General features: G+C 46.2%; 1 protein-coding gene across 1 annotated transcript in view; it reads right to left on the reverse strand.

The window, feature by feature from the left end:
• LOC310865260 (protocadherin-15-like) overlaps positions 1–20866 on the reverse strand; it is a gene marked incomplete at both ends in the record, with an annotated part of 422228 nt that overhangs the window by 262502 nt on the left and 138860 nt on the right. Inside the window, 2 exons of the mRNA XM_083774285.1 lie at positions 17400–17512; positions 19384–19492. Of these exons, the coding sequence (XP_083630411.1) occupies positions 17400–17512; positions 19384–19492 (222 nt within the window). The remainder of the gene's footprint in view (positions 1–17399; positions 17513–19383; positions 19493–20866) is intronic.

The following is a 20866-nucleotide window of genomic DNA, read 5'->3' on the forward strand; positions in this document are numbered from 1 at the left end:
CAACAACACCTACCATCAGCTCCCTATACTTACAACAACACCTACCATCAGCTCCCTACACTTACAACAACACCTACCATCAGCTCCCTATACTTACAACAACACCTACCATCAGCTCCCTATACTTACAACAACACCTGCCATCAGCTCCCTATACTTACAACAACACCTGCCATCAGCTCCCTATACTTACAACAACACCTGCCATCAGCTCCCAGTACTTACAACAACACCTGCCATCAGCTCCCTATACTTACAACAACACCTACCATCAGCTCCCTATACTTACAACAACACCTACCATCAGCTCCCTATACTTACAACAACACCTGCCATCAGCTCCCTTTACTTACAACAACACCTGCCATCAGCTCCCTATACTTACAACAACACCTACCATCAGCTCCCTATACTTACAACAACACCTACCATCAGCTCCCTATACTTACAACAACACCTACCATCAGCTCCCTATACTTACAACAACACCTACCATCAGCTCCCAGTACTTACAACAACACCTACCATCAGCTCCCTATACTTACAACAACACCTACCATCAGCTCCCTACACTTACAACAACACCTACCATCAGCTCCCTATACTTACAACAACACCTACCATCAGCTCCCTATACTTACAACAACACCTGCCATCAGCTCCCTATACTTACAACAACACCTGCCATCAGCTCCCTATACTTACAACAACACCTACCATCAGCTCCCAGTACTTACAACAACACCTGCCATCAGCTCCCTATACTTACAACAACACCTGCCATCAGCTCCCAGTACTTACAACAACACCTGCCATCAGCTCCCTATACTTACAACAACACCTGCCATCAGCTCCCTATACTTACAACAACACCTACCATCAGCTCCCTATACTTACAACAACACCTACCATCAGCTCCCAGTACTTACAACAACACCTACCATCAGCTCCCTATACTTACAACACCTACCATCAGCTCCCTATACTTACAACAACACCTACCATCAGCTCCCAGTACTTACAACACCTACCATCAGCTCCCTATACTTACAACAACACCTGCCATCAGCTCCCTATACTTACAACAACACCTACCATCAGCTCCCTATACTTACAACAACACCTACCATCAGCTCCCTATACTTACAACAACACCTACCATCAGCTCCCTATACTTACAACAACACCTGCCATCAGCTCCCTATACTTACAACAACACCTACCATCAGCTCCCTATACTTACAACAACACCTACCATCAGCTCCCTACACTTACAACAACACCTACCATCAGCTCCCTATACTTACAACAACACCTGCCATCAGCTCCCTATACTTACAACAACACCTACCATCAGCTCCCTATACTTACAATACCTAACATCAGCTCCCTATACTTACAACAACACCTACCATCAGCTCCCTATACTTACAACAACACCTACCATCAGCTCCCTATACTTACAACACCTACCATCAGCTCCCTATACTTACAACAACACCTACCATCAGCTCCCTATACTTACAACAACACCTGCCATCAGCTCCCTATACTTACAACACCTACCATCAGCTCCCTATACTTACAACAACACCTGCCATCAGCTCCCTATACTTACAACAACACCTACCATCAGCTCCCAGTACTTACAACAACACCTACCATCAGCTCCCTATACTTACAACAACACCTGCCATCAGCTCCCTATACTTACAACACCTACCATCAGCTCCCTATACTTACAACAACACCTGCCATCAGCTCCCTATACTTACAACAACACCTACCATCAGCTCCCTATACTTACAACAACACCTACCATCAGCTCCCTATACTTACAACAACACCTGCCATCAGCTCCCTATACTTACAACACCTACCATCAGCTCCCTATACTTACAACAACACCTGCCATCAGCTCCCTATACTTACAACAACACCTACCATCAGCTCCCTATACTTACAACACCTACCATCAGCTCCCTATACTTACAACAACACCTACCATCAGCTCCCTATACTTACAACAACACCTGCCATCAGCTCCCTATACTTACAACAACACCTACCATCAGCTCCCTATACTTACAACAACACCTACCATCAGCTCCCTATACTTACAACACCTACCATCAGCTCCCTATACTTACAACAACACCTACCATCAGCTCCCTATACTTACAACAACACCTACCATCAGCTCCCTATACTTACAACACCTACCATCAGCTCCCTATACTTACAACAACACCTACCATCAGCTCCCTATACTTACAACAACACCTGCCATCAGCTCCCTATACTTACAACACCTACCATCAGCTCCCTATACTTACAACAACACCTACCATCAGCTCCCTATACTTACAACACCTACCATCAGCTCCCTATACTTACAACACCTACCATCAGCTCCCTATACTTACAACAACACCTACCATCAGCTCCCTATACTTACAACAACACCTACCATCAGCTCCCTATACTTACAACAACACCTACCATCAGCTCCCTATACTTACAACACCTACCATCAGCTCCCTATACTTACAACAACACCTGCCATCAGCTCCCACTACTTACAACAACACCTACCATCAGCTCCCTATACTTACAACAACACCTACCATCAGCTCCCTATACTTACAACAACACCTACCATCAGCTCCCTATACTTACAACAACACCTACCATCAGCTCCCTATACTTACAACAACACCTACCATCAGCTCCCTATACTTACAACAACACCTACCATCAGCTCCCTATACTTACAACAACACCTACCATCAGCTCCCTATACTTACAACAACACCTACCATCAGCTCCCTATACTTACAACAACACCTGCCATCAGCTCCCACTACTTACAACAACACCTACCATCAGCTCCCTATACTTACAACAACACCTGCCATCAGCTCCCTATACTTACAACAACACCTACCATCAGCTCCCTATACTTACAACAACACCTACCATCAGCTCCCTATACTTACAACAACACCTACCATCAGCTCCCTATACTTACAACAACACCTGCCATCAGCTCCCTATACTTACAACAACACCTACCATCAGCTCCCTATACTTACAACACCTACCATCAGCTCCCTATACTTACAACAACACCTACCATCAGCTCCCTATACTTACAACAACACCTACCATCAGCTCCCTATACTTACAACAACACCTACCATCAGCTCCCTATACTTACAACAACACCTACCATCAGCTCCCTATACTTACAACAACACCTACCATCAGCTCCCTATACTTACAACAACACCTACCATCAGCTCCCTATACTTACAACAACACCTACCATCAGCTCCCTATACTTACAACAACACCTACCATCAGCTCCCTATACTTACAACAACACCTGCCATCAGCTCCCACTACTTACAACAACACCTACCATCAGCTCCCTATACTTACAACAACACCTGCCATCAGCTCCCTATACTTACAACAACACCTACCATCAGCTCCCTATACTTACAACAACACCTACCATCAGCTCCCTATACTTACAACAACACCTACCATCAGCTCCCTATACTTACAACAACACCTGCCATCAGCTCCCTATACTTACAACAACACCTACCATCAGCTCCCTATACTTACAACACCTACCATCAGCTCCCTATACTTACAACAACACCTACCATCAGCTCCCTATACTTACAACAACACCTGCCATCAGCTCCCTATACTTACAACAACACCTACCATCAGCTCCCTATACTTACAACAACACCTACCATCTGCTCCCTATACTTACAACAACACCTACCATCAGCTCCCTATACTTACAACACCTACCATCAGCTCCCTATACTTACAACAACACCTACCATCAGCTCCCTATACTTACAACAACACCTACCATCAGCTCCCTACACTTACAACAACACCTACCATCAGCTCCCTATACTTACAACAACACCTGCCATCAGCTCCCTATACTTACAACAACACCTACCATCAGCTCCCTATACTTACAACAACACCTACCATCAGCTCCCTATACTTACAACAACACCTACCATCAGCTCCCTATACTTACAACAACACCTACCATCAGCTCCCTATACTTACAACAACACCTACCATCAGCTCCCTATACTTACAACAACACCTACCATCAGCTCCCTACACTTACAACAACACCTGCCATCAGCTCCCTACACTTACAACAACACCTGCCATCAGCTCCCTATACTTACAACAACACCTACCATCAGCTCCCTATACTTACAACAACACCTACCATCAGCTCCCTATACTTACAACAACACCTACCATCAGCTCCCTATACTTACAACAACACCTGCCATCAAGCTCCCTACACTTACAACAACACCTGCCATCAGCTCCCAGTACTTACAACAACACCTACCATCAGCTCCCTATACTTACAACAACACCTACCATCAGCTCCCTATACTTACAACAACACCTACCATCAGCTCCCTATACTTACAACAACACCTGCCATCAGCTCCCAGTACTTACAACAACACCTACCATCAGCTCCCTATACTTACAACAACACCTACCATCAGCTCCCTATACTTACAACAACACCTACCATCAGCTCCCTATACTTACAACAACACCTACCATCAGCTCCCTATACTTACAACAACACCTACCATCAGCTCCCTATACTTACAACAACACCTACCATCAGCTCCCTATACTTACAACAACACCTACCATCAGCTCCCTATACTTACAACAACACCTACCATCAGCTCCCTATACTTACAACAACACCTACCATCAGCTCCCTATACTTACAACAACACCTACCATCAGCTCCCTATACTTACAACAACACCTACCATCAGCTCCCTATACTTACAACAACACCTACCATCAGCTCCCTATACTTACAACAACACCTACCATCAGCTCCCTATACTTACAACAACACCTACCATCAGCTCCCTATACTTACAACAACACCTACCATCAGCTCCCTATACTTACAACAACACCTACCATCAGCTCCCTATACTTACAACAACACCTACCATCAGCTCCCTATACTTACAACAACACCTACCATCAGCTCCCTATACTTACAACAACACCTACCATCAGCTCCCTATACTTACAACAACACCTACCATCAGCTCCCTATACTTACAACAACACCTACCATCAGCTCCCTATACTTACAACAACACCTACCATCAGCTCCCTATACTTACAACAACACCTACCATCAGCTCCCTATACTTACAACAACACCTACCATCAGCTCCCTATACTTACAACAACACCTACCATCAGCTCCCTATACTTACAACAACACCTACCATCAGCTCCCTATACTTACAACACCTACCATCAGCTCCCTATACTTACAACAACACCTACCATCAGCTCCCTATACACCTACCATCAGCTCCCAGTACTTACAACAACACCTACCATCAGCTCCCAGTACTTACAACAACACCTACCATCAGCTCCCAGTACTTACAACAACACCTACCATCAGCTCCCAGTACTTACAACAACACCTACCATCAGCTCCCAGTACTTACAACAACACCTACCATCAGCTCCCACTACTTACAACAACACCTACCATCAGCTCCCAGTACTTACAACAACACCTACCATCAGCTCCCAGTACTTACAACACCTACCATCAGCTCCCAGTACTTACAACACCTACCATCAGCTCCCAGTACTTACAACACCTACCATCAGCTCCCAGTACTTACAACACCTACCATCAGCTCCCAGTACTTACAACACCTACCATCAGCTCCCAGTACTTACAACAACACCTACCATCAGCTCCCAGTACTTACAACAACACCTACCATCAGCTCCCAGTACTTACAACAACACCTACCATCAGCTCCCAGTACTTACAACAACACCTGCCATCAGCTCTGCGACATTCAATACGGTTGTGCATAAGCACAACTCATGCCCCTGAGGCATGTGACGGTTGACGGTTGGTGAATGTGAACTTCAGTGTGTTAGGCGGCGTTGCACCAGCACCCCAGGAAATCCCCGGCTCCACTCTAAATTAGGATTCATGAGGGTGGCAGCCTCGCCTAAACTGCAGAGTCCATAAATCACAACATCTTTCTTCTCTCCCAGACACCAACAACAAGCAGTTGGAGATAAGGTTCAAGGGCTGAGATTATCTTGCTTAGTGCGCCCAGGTAAAGGCAAAATGTGGAACAACGTGCACGGTGAAGATCATGAAAAATGTGAACAAGATAACCGGGTGTTTTTTTTCTACTTTTACCCCACAGATAAACATAATGCATATACGACGCAGAAGGGGGGCGTGGTTATAAAACCACGCCCGCTTCTGTGGCCAAAGCGGAAGTGCCAGTGACAGTTTCGAAGGACGCGTCAGCTATCAGTACTTTGAACAACACCTACCATCAGCTCCCAGGCTTACAACAACCCCTATAAGCTATCAGTACTTATAGAACAACACCTACCATCAGCATGCATGTGTCAGTAAGCATCTGTGTTGTATTTTAATTACAATGCAACCTCCAAAGAAATGGGAAGAAAAGAGCACATTACAGATTCCACGACCGGAATACTTGCAACTCTTCAGTACAGTGAGATGCTCTCTGTGTCCAAGAGCAGAATATGAATAAAGGTCGCAGAGGGGAGCGCATCTCGGCTGATACCGACAGCAAGCCTCACCCAACCCACCCCCCCAGTCAAGTGTTTGAAATAGACACACTTTCTAAGGTGTGATTAATACTGTCCAATACTTAGCTAGGTAGGGGGGGTGAAATTATGACAGTTTCTGCTGTCAAAATATATGACCCCCACCCCCAGTCAAAACATGTTAATACTGTCACTAGAAATAGTGGATCTACAAGCTATCAACGCGTCGCTTGGCAACGAGTTGAGAGCTTGTAGATCCACTGTTTTCGCTATTGTAGAAGTGGGGCTTAAGAGGTAACTTTTGCCCGCCCGCCCTGTGTGTGTGTGTGTGTGTGTACGCTCGCGTGCATGTGTGTGTGTGTGTGACATTTGTCTGCATGTGGGATGATGTGGCACACTTTGGTGAGTATCATAGGAGCTGCTTGAGGGACACATCAATCTGCAACCTCCTCCTTGCCGCTACAAAGCCATGCGTCTCACTAGGGTTCACACTTTAACCTTCACACGTACTGGCACACCCGTCGAGGATATCTAAACGAGCGGCGGAGCGCGGCTCGGTCTCGGTGGCTGTCACTGCCTTCGCTCCACCTTCAGAAAACACGGCACTGTCGTGTCGCGTGTCACCATTGACGGCCACCATGGGACGCTTTGAAAATTGTCCGCCGTCGTGGGGCAGAAACCTCTTATCTCCATATCCGTAAAATGAATGAATGCCGTACTTGAAATCTCCTGAAATGTTTTGGACATGATGAGGTTTCAGTGCGACGGCAACGAAATGCCGTCGGAGCGGGGGGGTGAAGTAAGGTGACATCAGTCTGTCTATAAGCCCTGGATGGGGACTAATTTAGCAAATTATTTATATAAAATGTCATATACTGTAATCTTCCGAAATTGTCAAAACTTTTTTTTTTAATAGCAGCACCCTCATGTGCAAAACGTTCTGATTCAATCGAGAATGCCCACGTCACATGCTCCCCATCTGAAACGGCCTGGGATAATTGCAATGGGGTGGGAGGACGGGGGACGACGACGTTGATGCAGTGTCTGTGGCCTCTTTTCCACCGTGATGGGTTCAGGTTGGGTGTATATCTCCTCTGAGCACCATCCACGCCCCTCTCTCTCTCCACCATGGTGGGTGCAGGTTAGGTGTCTGGACTCTAAGCTCTCTCCACCTCTCTCTCTCTCTCTCTCTCTCTCCACCATGGTGGGTGCTGGTTGGGTGTCTATCTCCTCTAAGCACCCTCCACCTCTCTCTCTCTCTCCCCCTCATGGTGGGTGCTGGTTGGGTGTCTATCTCCTCTAAGCACCCTCCACCTCTCTCTCTCTCTCCCCCTCATGGTGGGTGCTGGTTGGGTGTCTATCTCCTCTAAGCACCCTCCACCTCTCTCTCTCTCTCCCCCTCATGGTGGGTGCTGGTTGGGGTGTCTATCTCCTCTAAGCACCCTCCACCTCTCTCTCTCCCCCTCATGGTGGGTGCTGGTTGGGTGTCTATCTCCTCTAAGCACCCTCCACCTCTCTCTCTCCCCCCCTCATGGTGGGTGCTGGTTGGGGTGTCTATCTCCGCTAAGCACCCTCCACCTCTCTCTCTCTCCCTCATGGTGGGTGCTGGTTGGGTGTCTATCTCCTCTAAGCACCCTCCACCTCTCTCTCTCTCCCCCTCATGGTGGGTGCTGGTTGGGTGTCTATCTCCTCTAAGCACCCTCCACCTCTCTCTCTCTCCCCCCCTCATGGTGGGTGCTGGTTGGGTGTCTATCTCCTCTAAGCACCCTCCACCTCTCTCTCTCTCTCCCCCTCATGGTGGGTGCTGGTTGGGTGTCTATCTCCTCTAAGCACCCTCCACCTCTCTCTCTCTCTCCCCCTCATGGTGGGTGCTGGTTGGGTGTCTATCTCCTCTAAGCACCCTCCACCTCTCTCTCTCTCCCCCTCATGGTGGGTGCTGGTTGGGGTGTCTATCTCCTCTAAGCACCCTCCACCTCTCTCTCTCTCTCCCCCTCATGGTGGGTGCTGGTGGGGTGTCTATCTCCTCTAAGCACCCTCCACCTCTCTCTCTCCCCCCCTCATGGTGGGTGCTGGTTGGGTGTCTATCTCCTCTAAGCACCCTCCACCTCTCTCTCTCTCCCCCTCATGGTGGGTGCTGGTTGGGGTGTCTATCTCCTCTAAGCACCCTCCACCTCTCTCTCTCTCTCCCCCTCATGGTGGGTGCTGGTTGGGTGTCTATCTCCTCTAAGCACCCTCCACCTCTCTCTCTCCCCCCCTCATGGTGGGTGCTGGTTGGGTGTCTATCTCCTCTAAGCACCCTCCACCTCTCTCTCTCTCTCTCCCCCCTCATGGTGGGTGCTGGTTGGGGTGTCTATCTCCTCTAAGCACCCTCCACCTCTCTCTCTCTCTCCCCCCTCATGGTGGGTGCTGGTTGGGTGTCTATCTCCTCTAAGCACCCTCCACCTCTCTCTCTCTCTCCCCCCTCATGGTGGGTGCTGGTTGGGTGTCTATCTCCTCTAAGCACCCTCCACCTCTCTCTCTCTCCCCCCCTCATGGTGGGTGCTGGTTGGGTGTCTATCTCCTCTAAGCACCCTCCACCTCTCTCTCTCTCTCTCCCCCTCATGGTGGGTGCTGGTTGGGTGTCTATCTCCTCTAAGCACCCTCCACCTCTCTCTCTCTCTCTCCCCCTCATGGTGGGTGCTGGTTGGGTGTCTATCTCCTCTAAGCACCCTCCACCTCTCTCTCTCTCCCCCCCTCATGGTGGGTGCTGGTTGGGTGTCTATCTCCTCTAAGCACCCTCCACCTCTCTCTCTCTCTCTCTCCCCCTCATGGTGGGTGCTGGTTGGGTGTCTATCTCCTCTAAGCACCCTCCACCTCTCTCTCTCCCTCCCCCTCATGGTGGGTGCTGGTTGGGGTGTCTATCTCCTCTAAGCACCCTCCACCTCTCTCTCTCTCTCCCCCTCATGGTGGGTGCTGGTTGGGTGTCTATCTCCTCTAAGCACCCTCCACCTCTCTCTCTCTCCCCCCCTCATGGTGGGTGCTGGTTGGGTGTCTATCTCCTCTAAGCACCCTCCACCTCTCTCTCTCTCCCCCTCATGGTGGGTGCTGGTTGGGTGTCTATCTCCTCTAAGCACCCTCCACCTCTCTCTCTCTCTCTCCCTCATGGTGGGTGCTGGTTGGGTGTCTATCTCCTCTAAGCACCCTCCACCTCTCTCTCTCTCTCCCCCCCTCATGGTGGGTGCTGGTTGGGTGTCTATCTCCTCTAAGCACCCTCCACCTCTCTCTCTCTCTCCCCCCCTCATGGTGGGTGCTGGTTGGGTGTCTATCTCCTCTAAGCACCCTCCACCTCTCTCTCTCTCTCTCCCTCATGGTGGGTGCTGGTTGGGTGTCTATCTCCTCTAAGCACCCTCCACCTCTCTCTCTCTCCCCCCCTCATGGTGGGTGCTGGTTGGGTGTCTATCTCCTCTAAGCACCCTCCACCTCTCTCTCTCTCTCCCCCCCTCATGGTGGGTGCTGGTTGGGTGTCTATCTCCTCTAAGCACCCTCCACCTCTCTCTCTCTCTCCCCCCCTCATGGTGGGTGCTGGTTGGGGTGTCTATCTCCTCTAAGCACCCTCCACACACACCCTGAGCGATGATAAACGACAGCCACACAGAGCCCTGGCCTCACAGCCCTCCTCCCTCAAGATCCAATCTGTTCTCACAGACACCTAAGGGACAACTGTTCCCCTTGATGGACACACTGTGTGTGCACGTGCACGTGCATGTGCGCACGTGTGTGTGTGTGTGTGTGTGTGTGTGTGTGTGTGTGTGTGTGTGTGTGTGCTTGTATTACTATACTTGTGGGGGCCAAATATCCCCATAGTAAAATATGTGAAATAAGAGATTTCCACCACGCGACGGGCTGCTTTCAAAAGATAATTAGTTGTTTTATGGTTCAAATTGATAGGGTTACGCTTAAACAAACATTCTGTTTTCGTGTTACGGTTTGATACGCAGAGATTAGATTTAGGGGTTTAACCCATTCTGAACGGGCACCCATTTTGGTGTTAAGCATCATGTTATGCTTTAGCTATTGAAAAATAGCAGATCTACAAGCTCATATCGCGCCACCGAGTGGCGCGATACGAGCTTGTAGGTCTGCTATTTTTTGAAAAATCGAAGAGCGACTGACATTTTTTAGAATCTGATCTCAGGTCAGAATGGGTTCATCAGACCAGTGTGTGTCCGGCGGAAACCGCGTTTGAATCTGATCTCAGGTCAGAATGGGTTAAGGGATGTTGAGTCTTTGCTTGAATTATACTTTATTCTGTGTGCTAGTGTCGTGGGCTGAACATAGTCCGACTGCGTGCGTGTGTAAAGGCCGTTCCCAGGTGTTTCAGCTCTTTAGCGGTGTCCCCGTTACTGGGAGGCAGTGGTAAATGACCCTGGTTCCCCTGCATGGCTCCGCAGCCCGGCTGCACGACCCACAGGAGACGCACTGCCTCGCAGAGTCACCGTTTATCACTCAGTCTTCATTCTCCCATGCCAGCCTCATCTCCTCTTGTTTTCTCCTCTTCCCCCTTCGCTCCTTTCCTATGCCTCTCGTCCTCACCGCCGTCTCCCTCTATGCTCCCATGATGCATCCCAGTTCTCTGCAGTCCGTCCGTCCCTGCTTGACCTTGGAGCATATTGTTCCAGACGTTGGAAGCGAAAAACACATTCTTATTGCAGGAGACGAGCGCATGGGGAGGTGCTCGTCTTGCCCTATTTTAACTTCTCAATCCTTTTTTAATTTCAAGGACTCCCATAACTCTTGAGCGTGCAAATGGAAGCAAATCACGTTCCATTTGGTACACCTTCTGGTTCAAAGATGACTGCTTCATCATACTGTACCTCCTGAGCCGCTGCTGCCCAGGCCGACTACATTTCCCATCATACCTCCTGAGCCACTGCCGCCCATGCCGACTACATTTCCCATCATAGCTCCTGAGCCACTGCTGCCCCGGGGACTACATTTCCCATCATACCTCCTGAGCCACTGCTGCTCAGGCTGACATCTCAAACAAGAGTAGGATGGCCACCACCTCCGTAAACTTCCGGTTCAGGCCTTTGTCACTCTTCGGCAATAGAAGTCTATGTAGAAGAACAGGCATTGGACTGGTGGCCCCATGAAGTGAGTTGTCGTAACTCTCTCATCTATACGACTCTGCTGCAGATGTGGCAGTTATATTGTACGAACCAGTGTTGTTTTCGTCAGGACTGACGATAACGTAAATGACGACGTCAACGCCCCTTTTTCCAGGACTAAGACGGACTAAAACGAACGACACTCAAATAATTCGGGACAAGACTGACGAGCTAATTAGCTCTGTTTGACGCGATGACGATGACGAGACGTGTGTGTGTTATCGCTGACAAGACGAGGCTAGACGATTTTTTTTGTTGATTGACGAACAAGGTTTTAAATGCATGAAAATGTTCCGCCAATAATGTCACTGCTCTCGCCTCTATCCTCCTCTCCTTTCCTTATTGGTCACGCCCATCTGCATGCATGCATGCACACACACACACACACCGTCCCATTTCGACTCCGTGTCCTCTTCAGACAACAATAACACCACCAGACTGGGGGAACCCGTTGAGATCACTTTGCTTGTCCCCGTGGATTGGAAATAGGATTTAAAAGGCTATCCGATGATAGCGTGGATTACAGCACAGTTGTGTGCAATTATTCAATAAAGAATTCACATATCACCGCACCTCGTCAAGCCTCCAGTATCGGCTCAATGCGAAACATGTTGCACCGAGCCTAGCCTGGAAGCTAACGTCAATCAACAACAGTAGCTCTGGTCGATAGCGTAGTTAGGAGTTCTATGGTACTTAATTTGATCCTTTCCCCTCACTCACACCCGCGGAAGTGCAGGCATAAAACATAAAACATAAAAAAAGATGTGAAAGCCTACTTTCCTCCTTCTAACACTATGGATCATAGCTAATGTTATTCCAACTCCCAGTAGCAGTTCAAGTAGGCTACCCGACCAGATGACATGGTTTCTAACTAAACGGTTATGGACAAAAAAAATGTAAAATCTGCTATGGCTGTTACTGTATGTCCACGGAAGAAACACAGAGGTGTTTTCTTATGGTCATGTCACATATTTGCTGCACCAAATGAAGCCCCCCTCAAACCCTGTGGAATGCATTCCCCAAAACTCTCAGAGGCATGCCCCCACCATCCAAACCTTCAATATTACTTTCCCCAGCTATTTATTTTTATTTACTTAGTGTTTTTCCTTTAATAAAGTTGTTTTTGATTTATCATGTCCCCCTTGTAAACTCAGAAAAGCTCTATATAAATTATTAATTTTGAGATATTACTTCAAAAACAATGTTTTATTGCTTAAACTTATGTATTCACTATTAATTGATTCACTAGTATACCAAAATCCATTAAAAAAAAAGCTCTCTCACAGTTATTGGGTCAAATAATGATATGCGATTCGATTAATCAAAATTAATTAACTACAAAGCCTCTGATTAATTGGATTAATTGTTTTAATCGAGTCCCAGCTCTAATTAATACCTGTACGCTATAGACATTTTATTTAAAGGCATTTTAATTTTTTTGACAAACTGGACTAAAACCTTTTACTAAAATGACTAAAACTGACTAAAACCCTTAGGAGTTTCCGTCGACTAAAACTATCAAGGATAGAAATGACTAAGACTGACTAAGACTAATTAAGCATTTTTCCAAAAGACTAAGACTGACTAAATCTAAAAAATGCCTGCCAAAAACAACACTGGTACGAACATACATATCGTCACTGTATTTCTATAATGTTAGCCTACTCTTTATCGATGCCCTATCGCAGTATAGGCTAGTTCTCAACCAGTGGTCCGGGGACCACCGGTGGTCCTTGAGAGGGTTCCAGGTGGTCCCCGGGTAACCAAATGGACCCCTTATAGATCTTTATCTCTCAATAGTTAAATTATTAATTAATAGTTAAATAATTGCTAAACATCTGCATTACTTAATAAGTCCACACAATTTATTATTATTTTGATGAACATTTCCTGTCATATCTCCTAATGTCTTATCCAAGGATAATAAGGATATTCTACTGTAAGTCTTGGGTCTGAGAGGCTAAATCTCATCAAATGGTGATCTGCGGCTCAAATGCCGAATACTAATACGGGTCGAAAGCCATTGCCCTATCGTATAGGGCAGGGCAAAGTAGCGGAAATAGCCAATCTGCATGCAAGCTCACAATGCATGTGACGCATTGTGAGCTCGCATGCAGATCGGCTATTTTAGCTAATTCTTATAGTCTTCTCTTTTGAAAGTGTGCCTGTGGCTTTTTATAAAGATATAACAGGAGACTGTAACTACATAATGGCTACAGTGGATCCACTGGAGCAACATGGCCTTTCCTGAATAGTAACAGTTTCGGACATAAAATGGAATATCACGCTGTGCTGTATCAGAGCGCTCTCCTGAATACTAATACGTCAAGTCTAATTATGCTCCTTCCAGCCTCACCGAGGCAATGCTCTGCCTCCCTCTGTCGCTCTCTCTGCCTCTCTCTCTCTGCCTCTCTCTCTCTGCCCCCCCCCTCTCTCTCTCTCTCTCTGCTGCCCCCCCCCCCCCTCTCTCTCTCTCATGACTCAGCTGGATAGGTTTGCCATCCCTCTCACACTGACTTCCACTTTCCCCAACCTTGACTCACTCTCTCACTCGGCAGTCAGTGTTTCTCTTCCTGTCGCCACCATGCACAATATCTTCTCTTGAGACCTGCAAAAATGCTATCTTCAATGTTTCTGTCTTATTAGTAACACTGGCAGGCTGTGGTTGTACTGATTGCATTGCCAAACACTGTAGAAATATCAGGGTTTCTGTGATGTCATGTCACTGTGATCGTTGTGTTCTCTGCTCACGCTTGTTGCGGGTCACTGCGTGGGCTGTGACTTTGAAATTGTCATTCTGCGTAGTGCAGACTACAGGCACTATGGACCTAGGGGGGGGAAATGAAACCAAATGGACCCTTGCGGGAGCATTTTAGTTTTATGTTTCGCTCTCAAGAGTTAAATTATTCTTAACCCAGACCTGAGATCAGATTCATACGAGGTTTCCGCCGGACACACACTGGTCTGATGAACCCATTCTGACCTGAGATCAGATTAAAAAAATGTCAGTCGCTCTTCGATTTTTCAAAAATTGCAGACCTACAAGCTCGTATCGCGCCACTCGGTGGCGCGATATGAGCTTGTAGATCTGCTATTTTTAAATAGCTAAAGCATAACATGATGCTGACACCAAAATGGGTGCCCGGTTCAGAATGGGTTAAACAACTGCATTGCTTAATCTTAAGTCTCCACAATTACACGATGTAGAATAATTGTTATTTTGATCAATGTTTGCCTGTACTCTCTCCTTTAGTAGCACATCATTACAGCATAGAATTGTGGACAAAATCTTATCCAACAACAAAATGTTCTTTCGTTTGGGGTCTGAGAGGCATGGTGGACCCAAATAAATAATGGACCTTGATGTGAAAACTGGTCTACTCTATTCCTCCTCTCCTCTCTGGGTAAGCATGCAGGCTGCCCCAGGGGCATATGAAGGTTATATTGGGTGAATGTGAACTTCAGTGTGTTAACCCATTCTGACCGGGCACCCATTTTGGTGTCAGCATCATGTTATGCTTTAGCTATTGAAAAATAGCAGATCTACAAGCTCATATCGCGCCACCGAGTGGCGCGATACGAGCTTGTATAGGTCTGCTATTTTTTGAAAAATCGAAGAACGACTGACATTTTTTAGAATCTGATCTCAGGTCAGAATGGGTTCATCAGACCAGTGTGTGTCCGGCGGAAACCTCGTATGAATCTGATCTCGGGTCAGAATGGGTTAAACATGCAGGCACGCCCAGGGGCATGTGAAGGTTAGTGATGGGTGAATGTGAACTTCAGTGTGTTAGATGGCGTTGCACCAGCACCCCAGGAAAACCCCCGGCTGGCTCCACTCTAAATTAGGATTCATGAGTGTGGCAGCCTCGCCTAAACTGCCGAGTCCATAAATCACAACAACTTTGTTCTCTCCCAGACACCAACAAGCAGTTGGAGATAAGGTTCAAGGGGCTGAGATTATCTTGCTTTAGTGCACCCAGGTAAAGGCAAAAGAAAGTTCACATACAATGTGAATTCTCCTCCATGTGGAACAACGTGCACGGTGAAGAACAAGATAACCGGGTGTTTTTTTCTACTTTTACCCCACAGATAAACGCATAGCTGCGTGTGGTAATATTCTACCCGATTTCTTTTTAACCCATTCTGACCTGAGATCAGATTCTAAAAATGTCTATTACATCCTGACAGTTTCATTATTAACCCATTCTGACCTGAGATCAGATTCTAAAAGTGTCTTCGATTTTTCAAAAATAGCAGACCTACAAGCTCATATCGCGCCACTCGGTGGCGCGATATGAGCTTGTAGATCTGCTATTTTTCAATAGCTAAAGCATAACATGATGCTAACACCAAAATGGGTGCCCGGTCAGAATGGGTTAAAGCTTTTCATAGGTCAAAGTAAATAGGGTGTATTCAGAAATACTTCATCTCTTCAGATTTATGAGTGCTCTGGTTTTGACGTCATAGAGCACTCGGATATATAATTTAATTTATGAACGAGCAGAATAGATACTCGTTAACTATAATGTGGTCAACTTTTAAAATGTATTAACCAATCTATTACCCGTGATTTGAACCCTGCGGCTTATACAACGGCGCGGCTAATCTATGGATTTTTACAGCTAACGCAGAGCCATCTAAGGCTCTGAGCTAACGTAACGGCCACTAGGGGGCCACCTGCGGCTTATAGTCCGGTGCGGCTTGTATACGGGATTTTCCCTACATTTGGCTGGTGCGGCTTATATTCAGGTGCGCCTTATAGTCCGGAAATTACGGTACATAAACATGAGTATTACTTGTTTTGATGCATGTTGAATACTGTCCAGAGCAGGTCTGCAATTAACTTTGGCCTCGGGCCAATTTTGTTTTTCCGAGGCATTAATTAGATGGCGCATGCATGGGCCAGAACAATAATCAAAGGCTAATTTAAATAATTGATAGTTAATTTTTTTTTTTTTTTAATAAAATGAATTAATGGAAATCCATGACAGACTGCCTTATAAGACAAACGTGTGATGAAGAGAATGAGAATAGATCAATATAAACGGGCTGCAGGTGGTGTAATAAACTGTAAACACACTTTAACCTTTCCATTATTACCTAGACTGGCCATGTAGCGAAGCCAAACTCATTATAATAATAATAATGATAATGATTTGACATTCTTGTATTATTCTCATAGTTATCACTCCGTCCTCCAACACTTCACATTGATTTTCTTACTTCATCATGCTACCTTCATATGGCTATAGGGTTGGGATCATGTTCTGGTTTTAATCACACTGCCAGAGCGGGTAAAGGTGGATGCTAATGCAATTACAATACTGGTTCTCAAATGTTTTCTGTGTGTGTGTGTGTGTGTGTGTGTGTGTGTAGGATGTCCGCACACCATACAAAACTAGCTGCAACCATCACATTTTCACAACAACGACTTCCTCCACCACTGTGCAAGATGCATTGGATACAGATTTTCACTCAGAGAAGTCATTTGGTGCTTCAGGCTTTTCAAGGATATCTCTCACTTTGTCTCATTGAATGTCCAAAGGAACCCGTCAAGACGTCAGAAGAACTCACCTTTATGACCAGGGTGAATCTGTGATGCTCGTCTCTGTTGATGGGCTGCAGAACGCGGAGCTCTGCGGTGGTCCGGTTCAGGGTGAAATACTGCGCCCACGTCGGGGGATAACCTGCAATCAACATTCATCACTTGTTTGGATTCGGCACACAAACGCGTTTTCATGCCAAGGAAACCCGACAGTAATGTGTACTTTAGCTGTGGACCCCCCCCCACACCCTCCTCTGAAAATACTTAGGCACATTATATTATTGCATAGCTGTGATTCCTCAATAACCCTATACGTAAGCATAGGATTTCACTCAAAGTGGATCTACCACGTCTAAATCCGTTTTGATTGTTTCGGAGTATAGAGGCTCAACGATACGAGGTCGGATAAGACCGATTAAGGATGGATTTGTTGTAAAGTTTTGCAGCAATTTGCATTAAGGAAAATTCCTCTAACGTATAATTATCGGCTAATGAGAGGTCTCCTTTCTTAGGTGTTGGGATGATCTGGTTTTTATGCCATAATATAGTCGGTGCCTTGAGTGTGTTTGAAGGTATGATTGCAGAGATTTCTTTTCCCAGATCAATGCTTATTTTTCCAGATCAATGCTGGAATATTATCCGGACCAAAAGCTTTTAGATGACTTCAATTGTCTGGTGGCTGCTATGACGTCATCGATGGTAAAAAGGGGATGTATTGACGTTCAGCTTTTCTGAAACCTGTACACTCGGAAAAGAGTGCAGTCTTCTGGGAGTTTGGCCTCCTTACCTAACAGACAGACAGACAGACAGACAGACAGACAGACAGACAGACAGACAGACAGACAGACAGACAGACAGACAGACAGACAAAATGCAGAGGACACATTCCCAACATGATGTGAAATTTGTCCTCTGCTTTTACCCATCTTATAACTACTAGGAGCATGCTAGCTTTAATGCGCAGCGCCCAGGGAGCTGTTAGGGGTTAACCCATTCTGAACGGGAACCCGTTTTGGTGTCGGCATCATGTCGTGCTTTAGCTATTTAAAAATAGCAGATCTACAAGCTCATATCGCGCCACCGAGTGGCGCGATACGAGCTTGTAGGTCTGCTATTTTTTGAAAAATCGAAGAACGACTGACATTTTTAGAATCTGATCTCAGGTCAGAATGGGTTCATCAGACCAGTGTGTGTCCAGTGGAAACCTTCGTATGAATCTGATCTCAGGTCAGAATGGGTTAAGTGCCTTGCTCAGGGGAAAGGGACAAAACCGGCGACCTTCTCGTTGTTCCCACATGGCCTGTCTCTAACCAATCAGCTGTAGCCATGACATTCCCCCCAAAAACCGAACGTGCCAAACACGTCAGTAAAGCCATGTGTGATGGAAGAAGTACTCACATTCTGACCTGAGATCAGATTCATACGAGGTTTCCACATGGACACACACTGGTCTGATTAACCCATTCTGACCTGAGATCAGATTCTAGAAATGTCAGTCGCTCTTCGATTTTTCAAAAAATAGCAGACCTACAAGCTCGTATCGCGCCACTCGGTGGCGCGATATGAGCTTGTAGATCTGCTATTTTTAAATAGCTAAAGCACGACATGATGCCGACACCAAAATGGGTGCCCGGTCAGAATGGGTTAAGTAAAAGTATCAATACTGCAATGTAGATAGGCTATATATATATAGGCTAGATAGACTTAAGTCCCGTATTAAAAATGTACTCGACTAAAAGCACATACACAAGTAGTCAGAGAACGGAGAACACAATGTGAAGCATGCATAGCTTGCAGAGCGACTATTTTAAAATAGCTGAAATGTAGATGAGGGATGAAGTGATTCATGTATATTAGAAAAAAGTAAAACATCTTGCATCTGGATTGTAGTGGAGTGGAAGTAAAAGTACAGAAAATATAAAATACTTCAGTAAAGTAAAAAGGAAAAATCAACATTGTACTTGGGTTAGGGTTAGGGTTAACCCTGTACATTATACTTTCACAGCAACCTACCGACTAGGATGTAGTAAAGGATGCCAGGTCTGTCCGAAGGGGGCTGGATGTTCCTGTCCATGTCCACTGCCCGGATCGCAGGCGTCACGTTCAGGGGGTTGAGTTTAACCTGCAAAGGCAGACGCAGTGATAATGAGGAGGGGGTCATGTTCAGGAGGCTTCAGTTTAGCCTGCAGGACAAGCAGTCGTAATGAGGAGGGGTCAGTCACCCAAACCATGCCACAGCGTGGTCAGTCCCATTATTAGACAAGCATCTGCTGCCCGGGCAGAAACCTTGCATTTCCAAATGTCTTCATTATAAGAGTGTCACACAAAAGTACTTCAAATAGCAGACTGGCTATTTTCACAATTTAACCCATTAAAAACCTCCCCCCTGGCCAGCCAGGGCGCCTGATGGAGGGGAAAGGAACTGGTCTGAATAACGTGTTCCTTCCACGCGCTATACGTCCAACCAGGGAAACTCCCCCCTGTCAGGTGTAAAGGAGCAACTTGGACACTCAGGCATGAAGGAAGCATGAGTTCAAGTCCGTTGCTCTCCCCTTGTCCCCCATAAATGGAGACTAGGTTGGCGGAGGGTGTGTAGAGCCCAGGATCACATTAGATGATTGACACAGAGGTGAAAAATGGGTTGCAAAATCGTGGAGAAAAAAAAAAAAAACAGGAAAGCAGCTGTGTCATTTTAGATTTTAGCTGTTGTTTTTTATATATATATACATTTTTAATTAAGAAAGACGGTTTGAGAACTACTGATTCACCAGGCATTTGTAGAATCGGCCTCGTTGTCGTACGTGGGTAAAAACAATTAGCATAAAAAAGGAACAGTTTTGGACATGCATAGCTCTCCATCCGACAGCGACAAAATGACGTTCGTTGACAAGAGCAGACAGAATTGCTGGAATTAATTAAAAACAAACAAAAGCAGGCCATGTGCGATGAACCACAATCCACAGCATACACTGTGTGTATACAACTATTAGTGAAATTACAGTCAATAATGCCCCGATGCCGCGGCAATCTGTGCCCTCCGCCCTTCCAAACCTCCCTAACATCAAGGCTACTCCGTTGGATGGGTTGGCATGTGCCACTGCAACATGTAGGCCGGGCATCATCCCAGACTAATTGGCATTGTGGAAAAAAGTATTTGCAATGTAGAAATATTCTGTTACAAAAGGTATTGGCATTGAATGTCAATACAATGTACTTTAAGTAGTAAAAGTACTCGTCATGCAGAATGTCCCGTTTCAAGTTTTCAATATGAAACAATCTTTTGGACCTCAAAACGTGACAGTACTTGAGTAAATGTACTTAACCCATTCTGACCGGGCACCCATTTTGGTGTTGGCATCATGTTATGCTTTAGCTATTTAAAAATAGCAGATCTACAAGCTCATATCGCGCCACCGAGTGGCGCGATACAAGCTTGTAGGTCTGCTATTTTTGAAAAAAATCGAAGAACGACTGACATTTTTAGAATCTGATCTCA

This window comes from Protomyctophum parallelum (assembly GCF_964188405.1).
Source record: "Protomyctophum parallelum genome assembly, chromosome: 10".
NCBI lineage: Eukaryota > Metazoa > Chordata > Actinopteri > Myctophiformes > Myctophidae > Protomyctophum > Protomyctophum parallelum.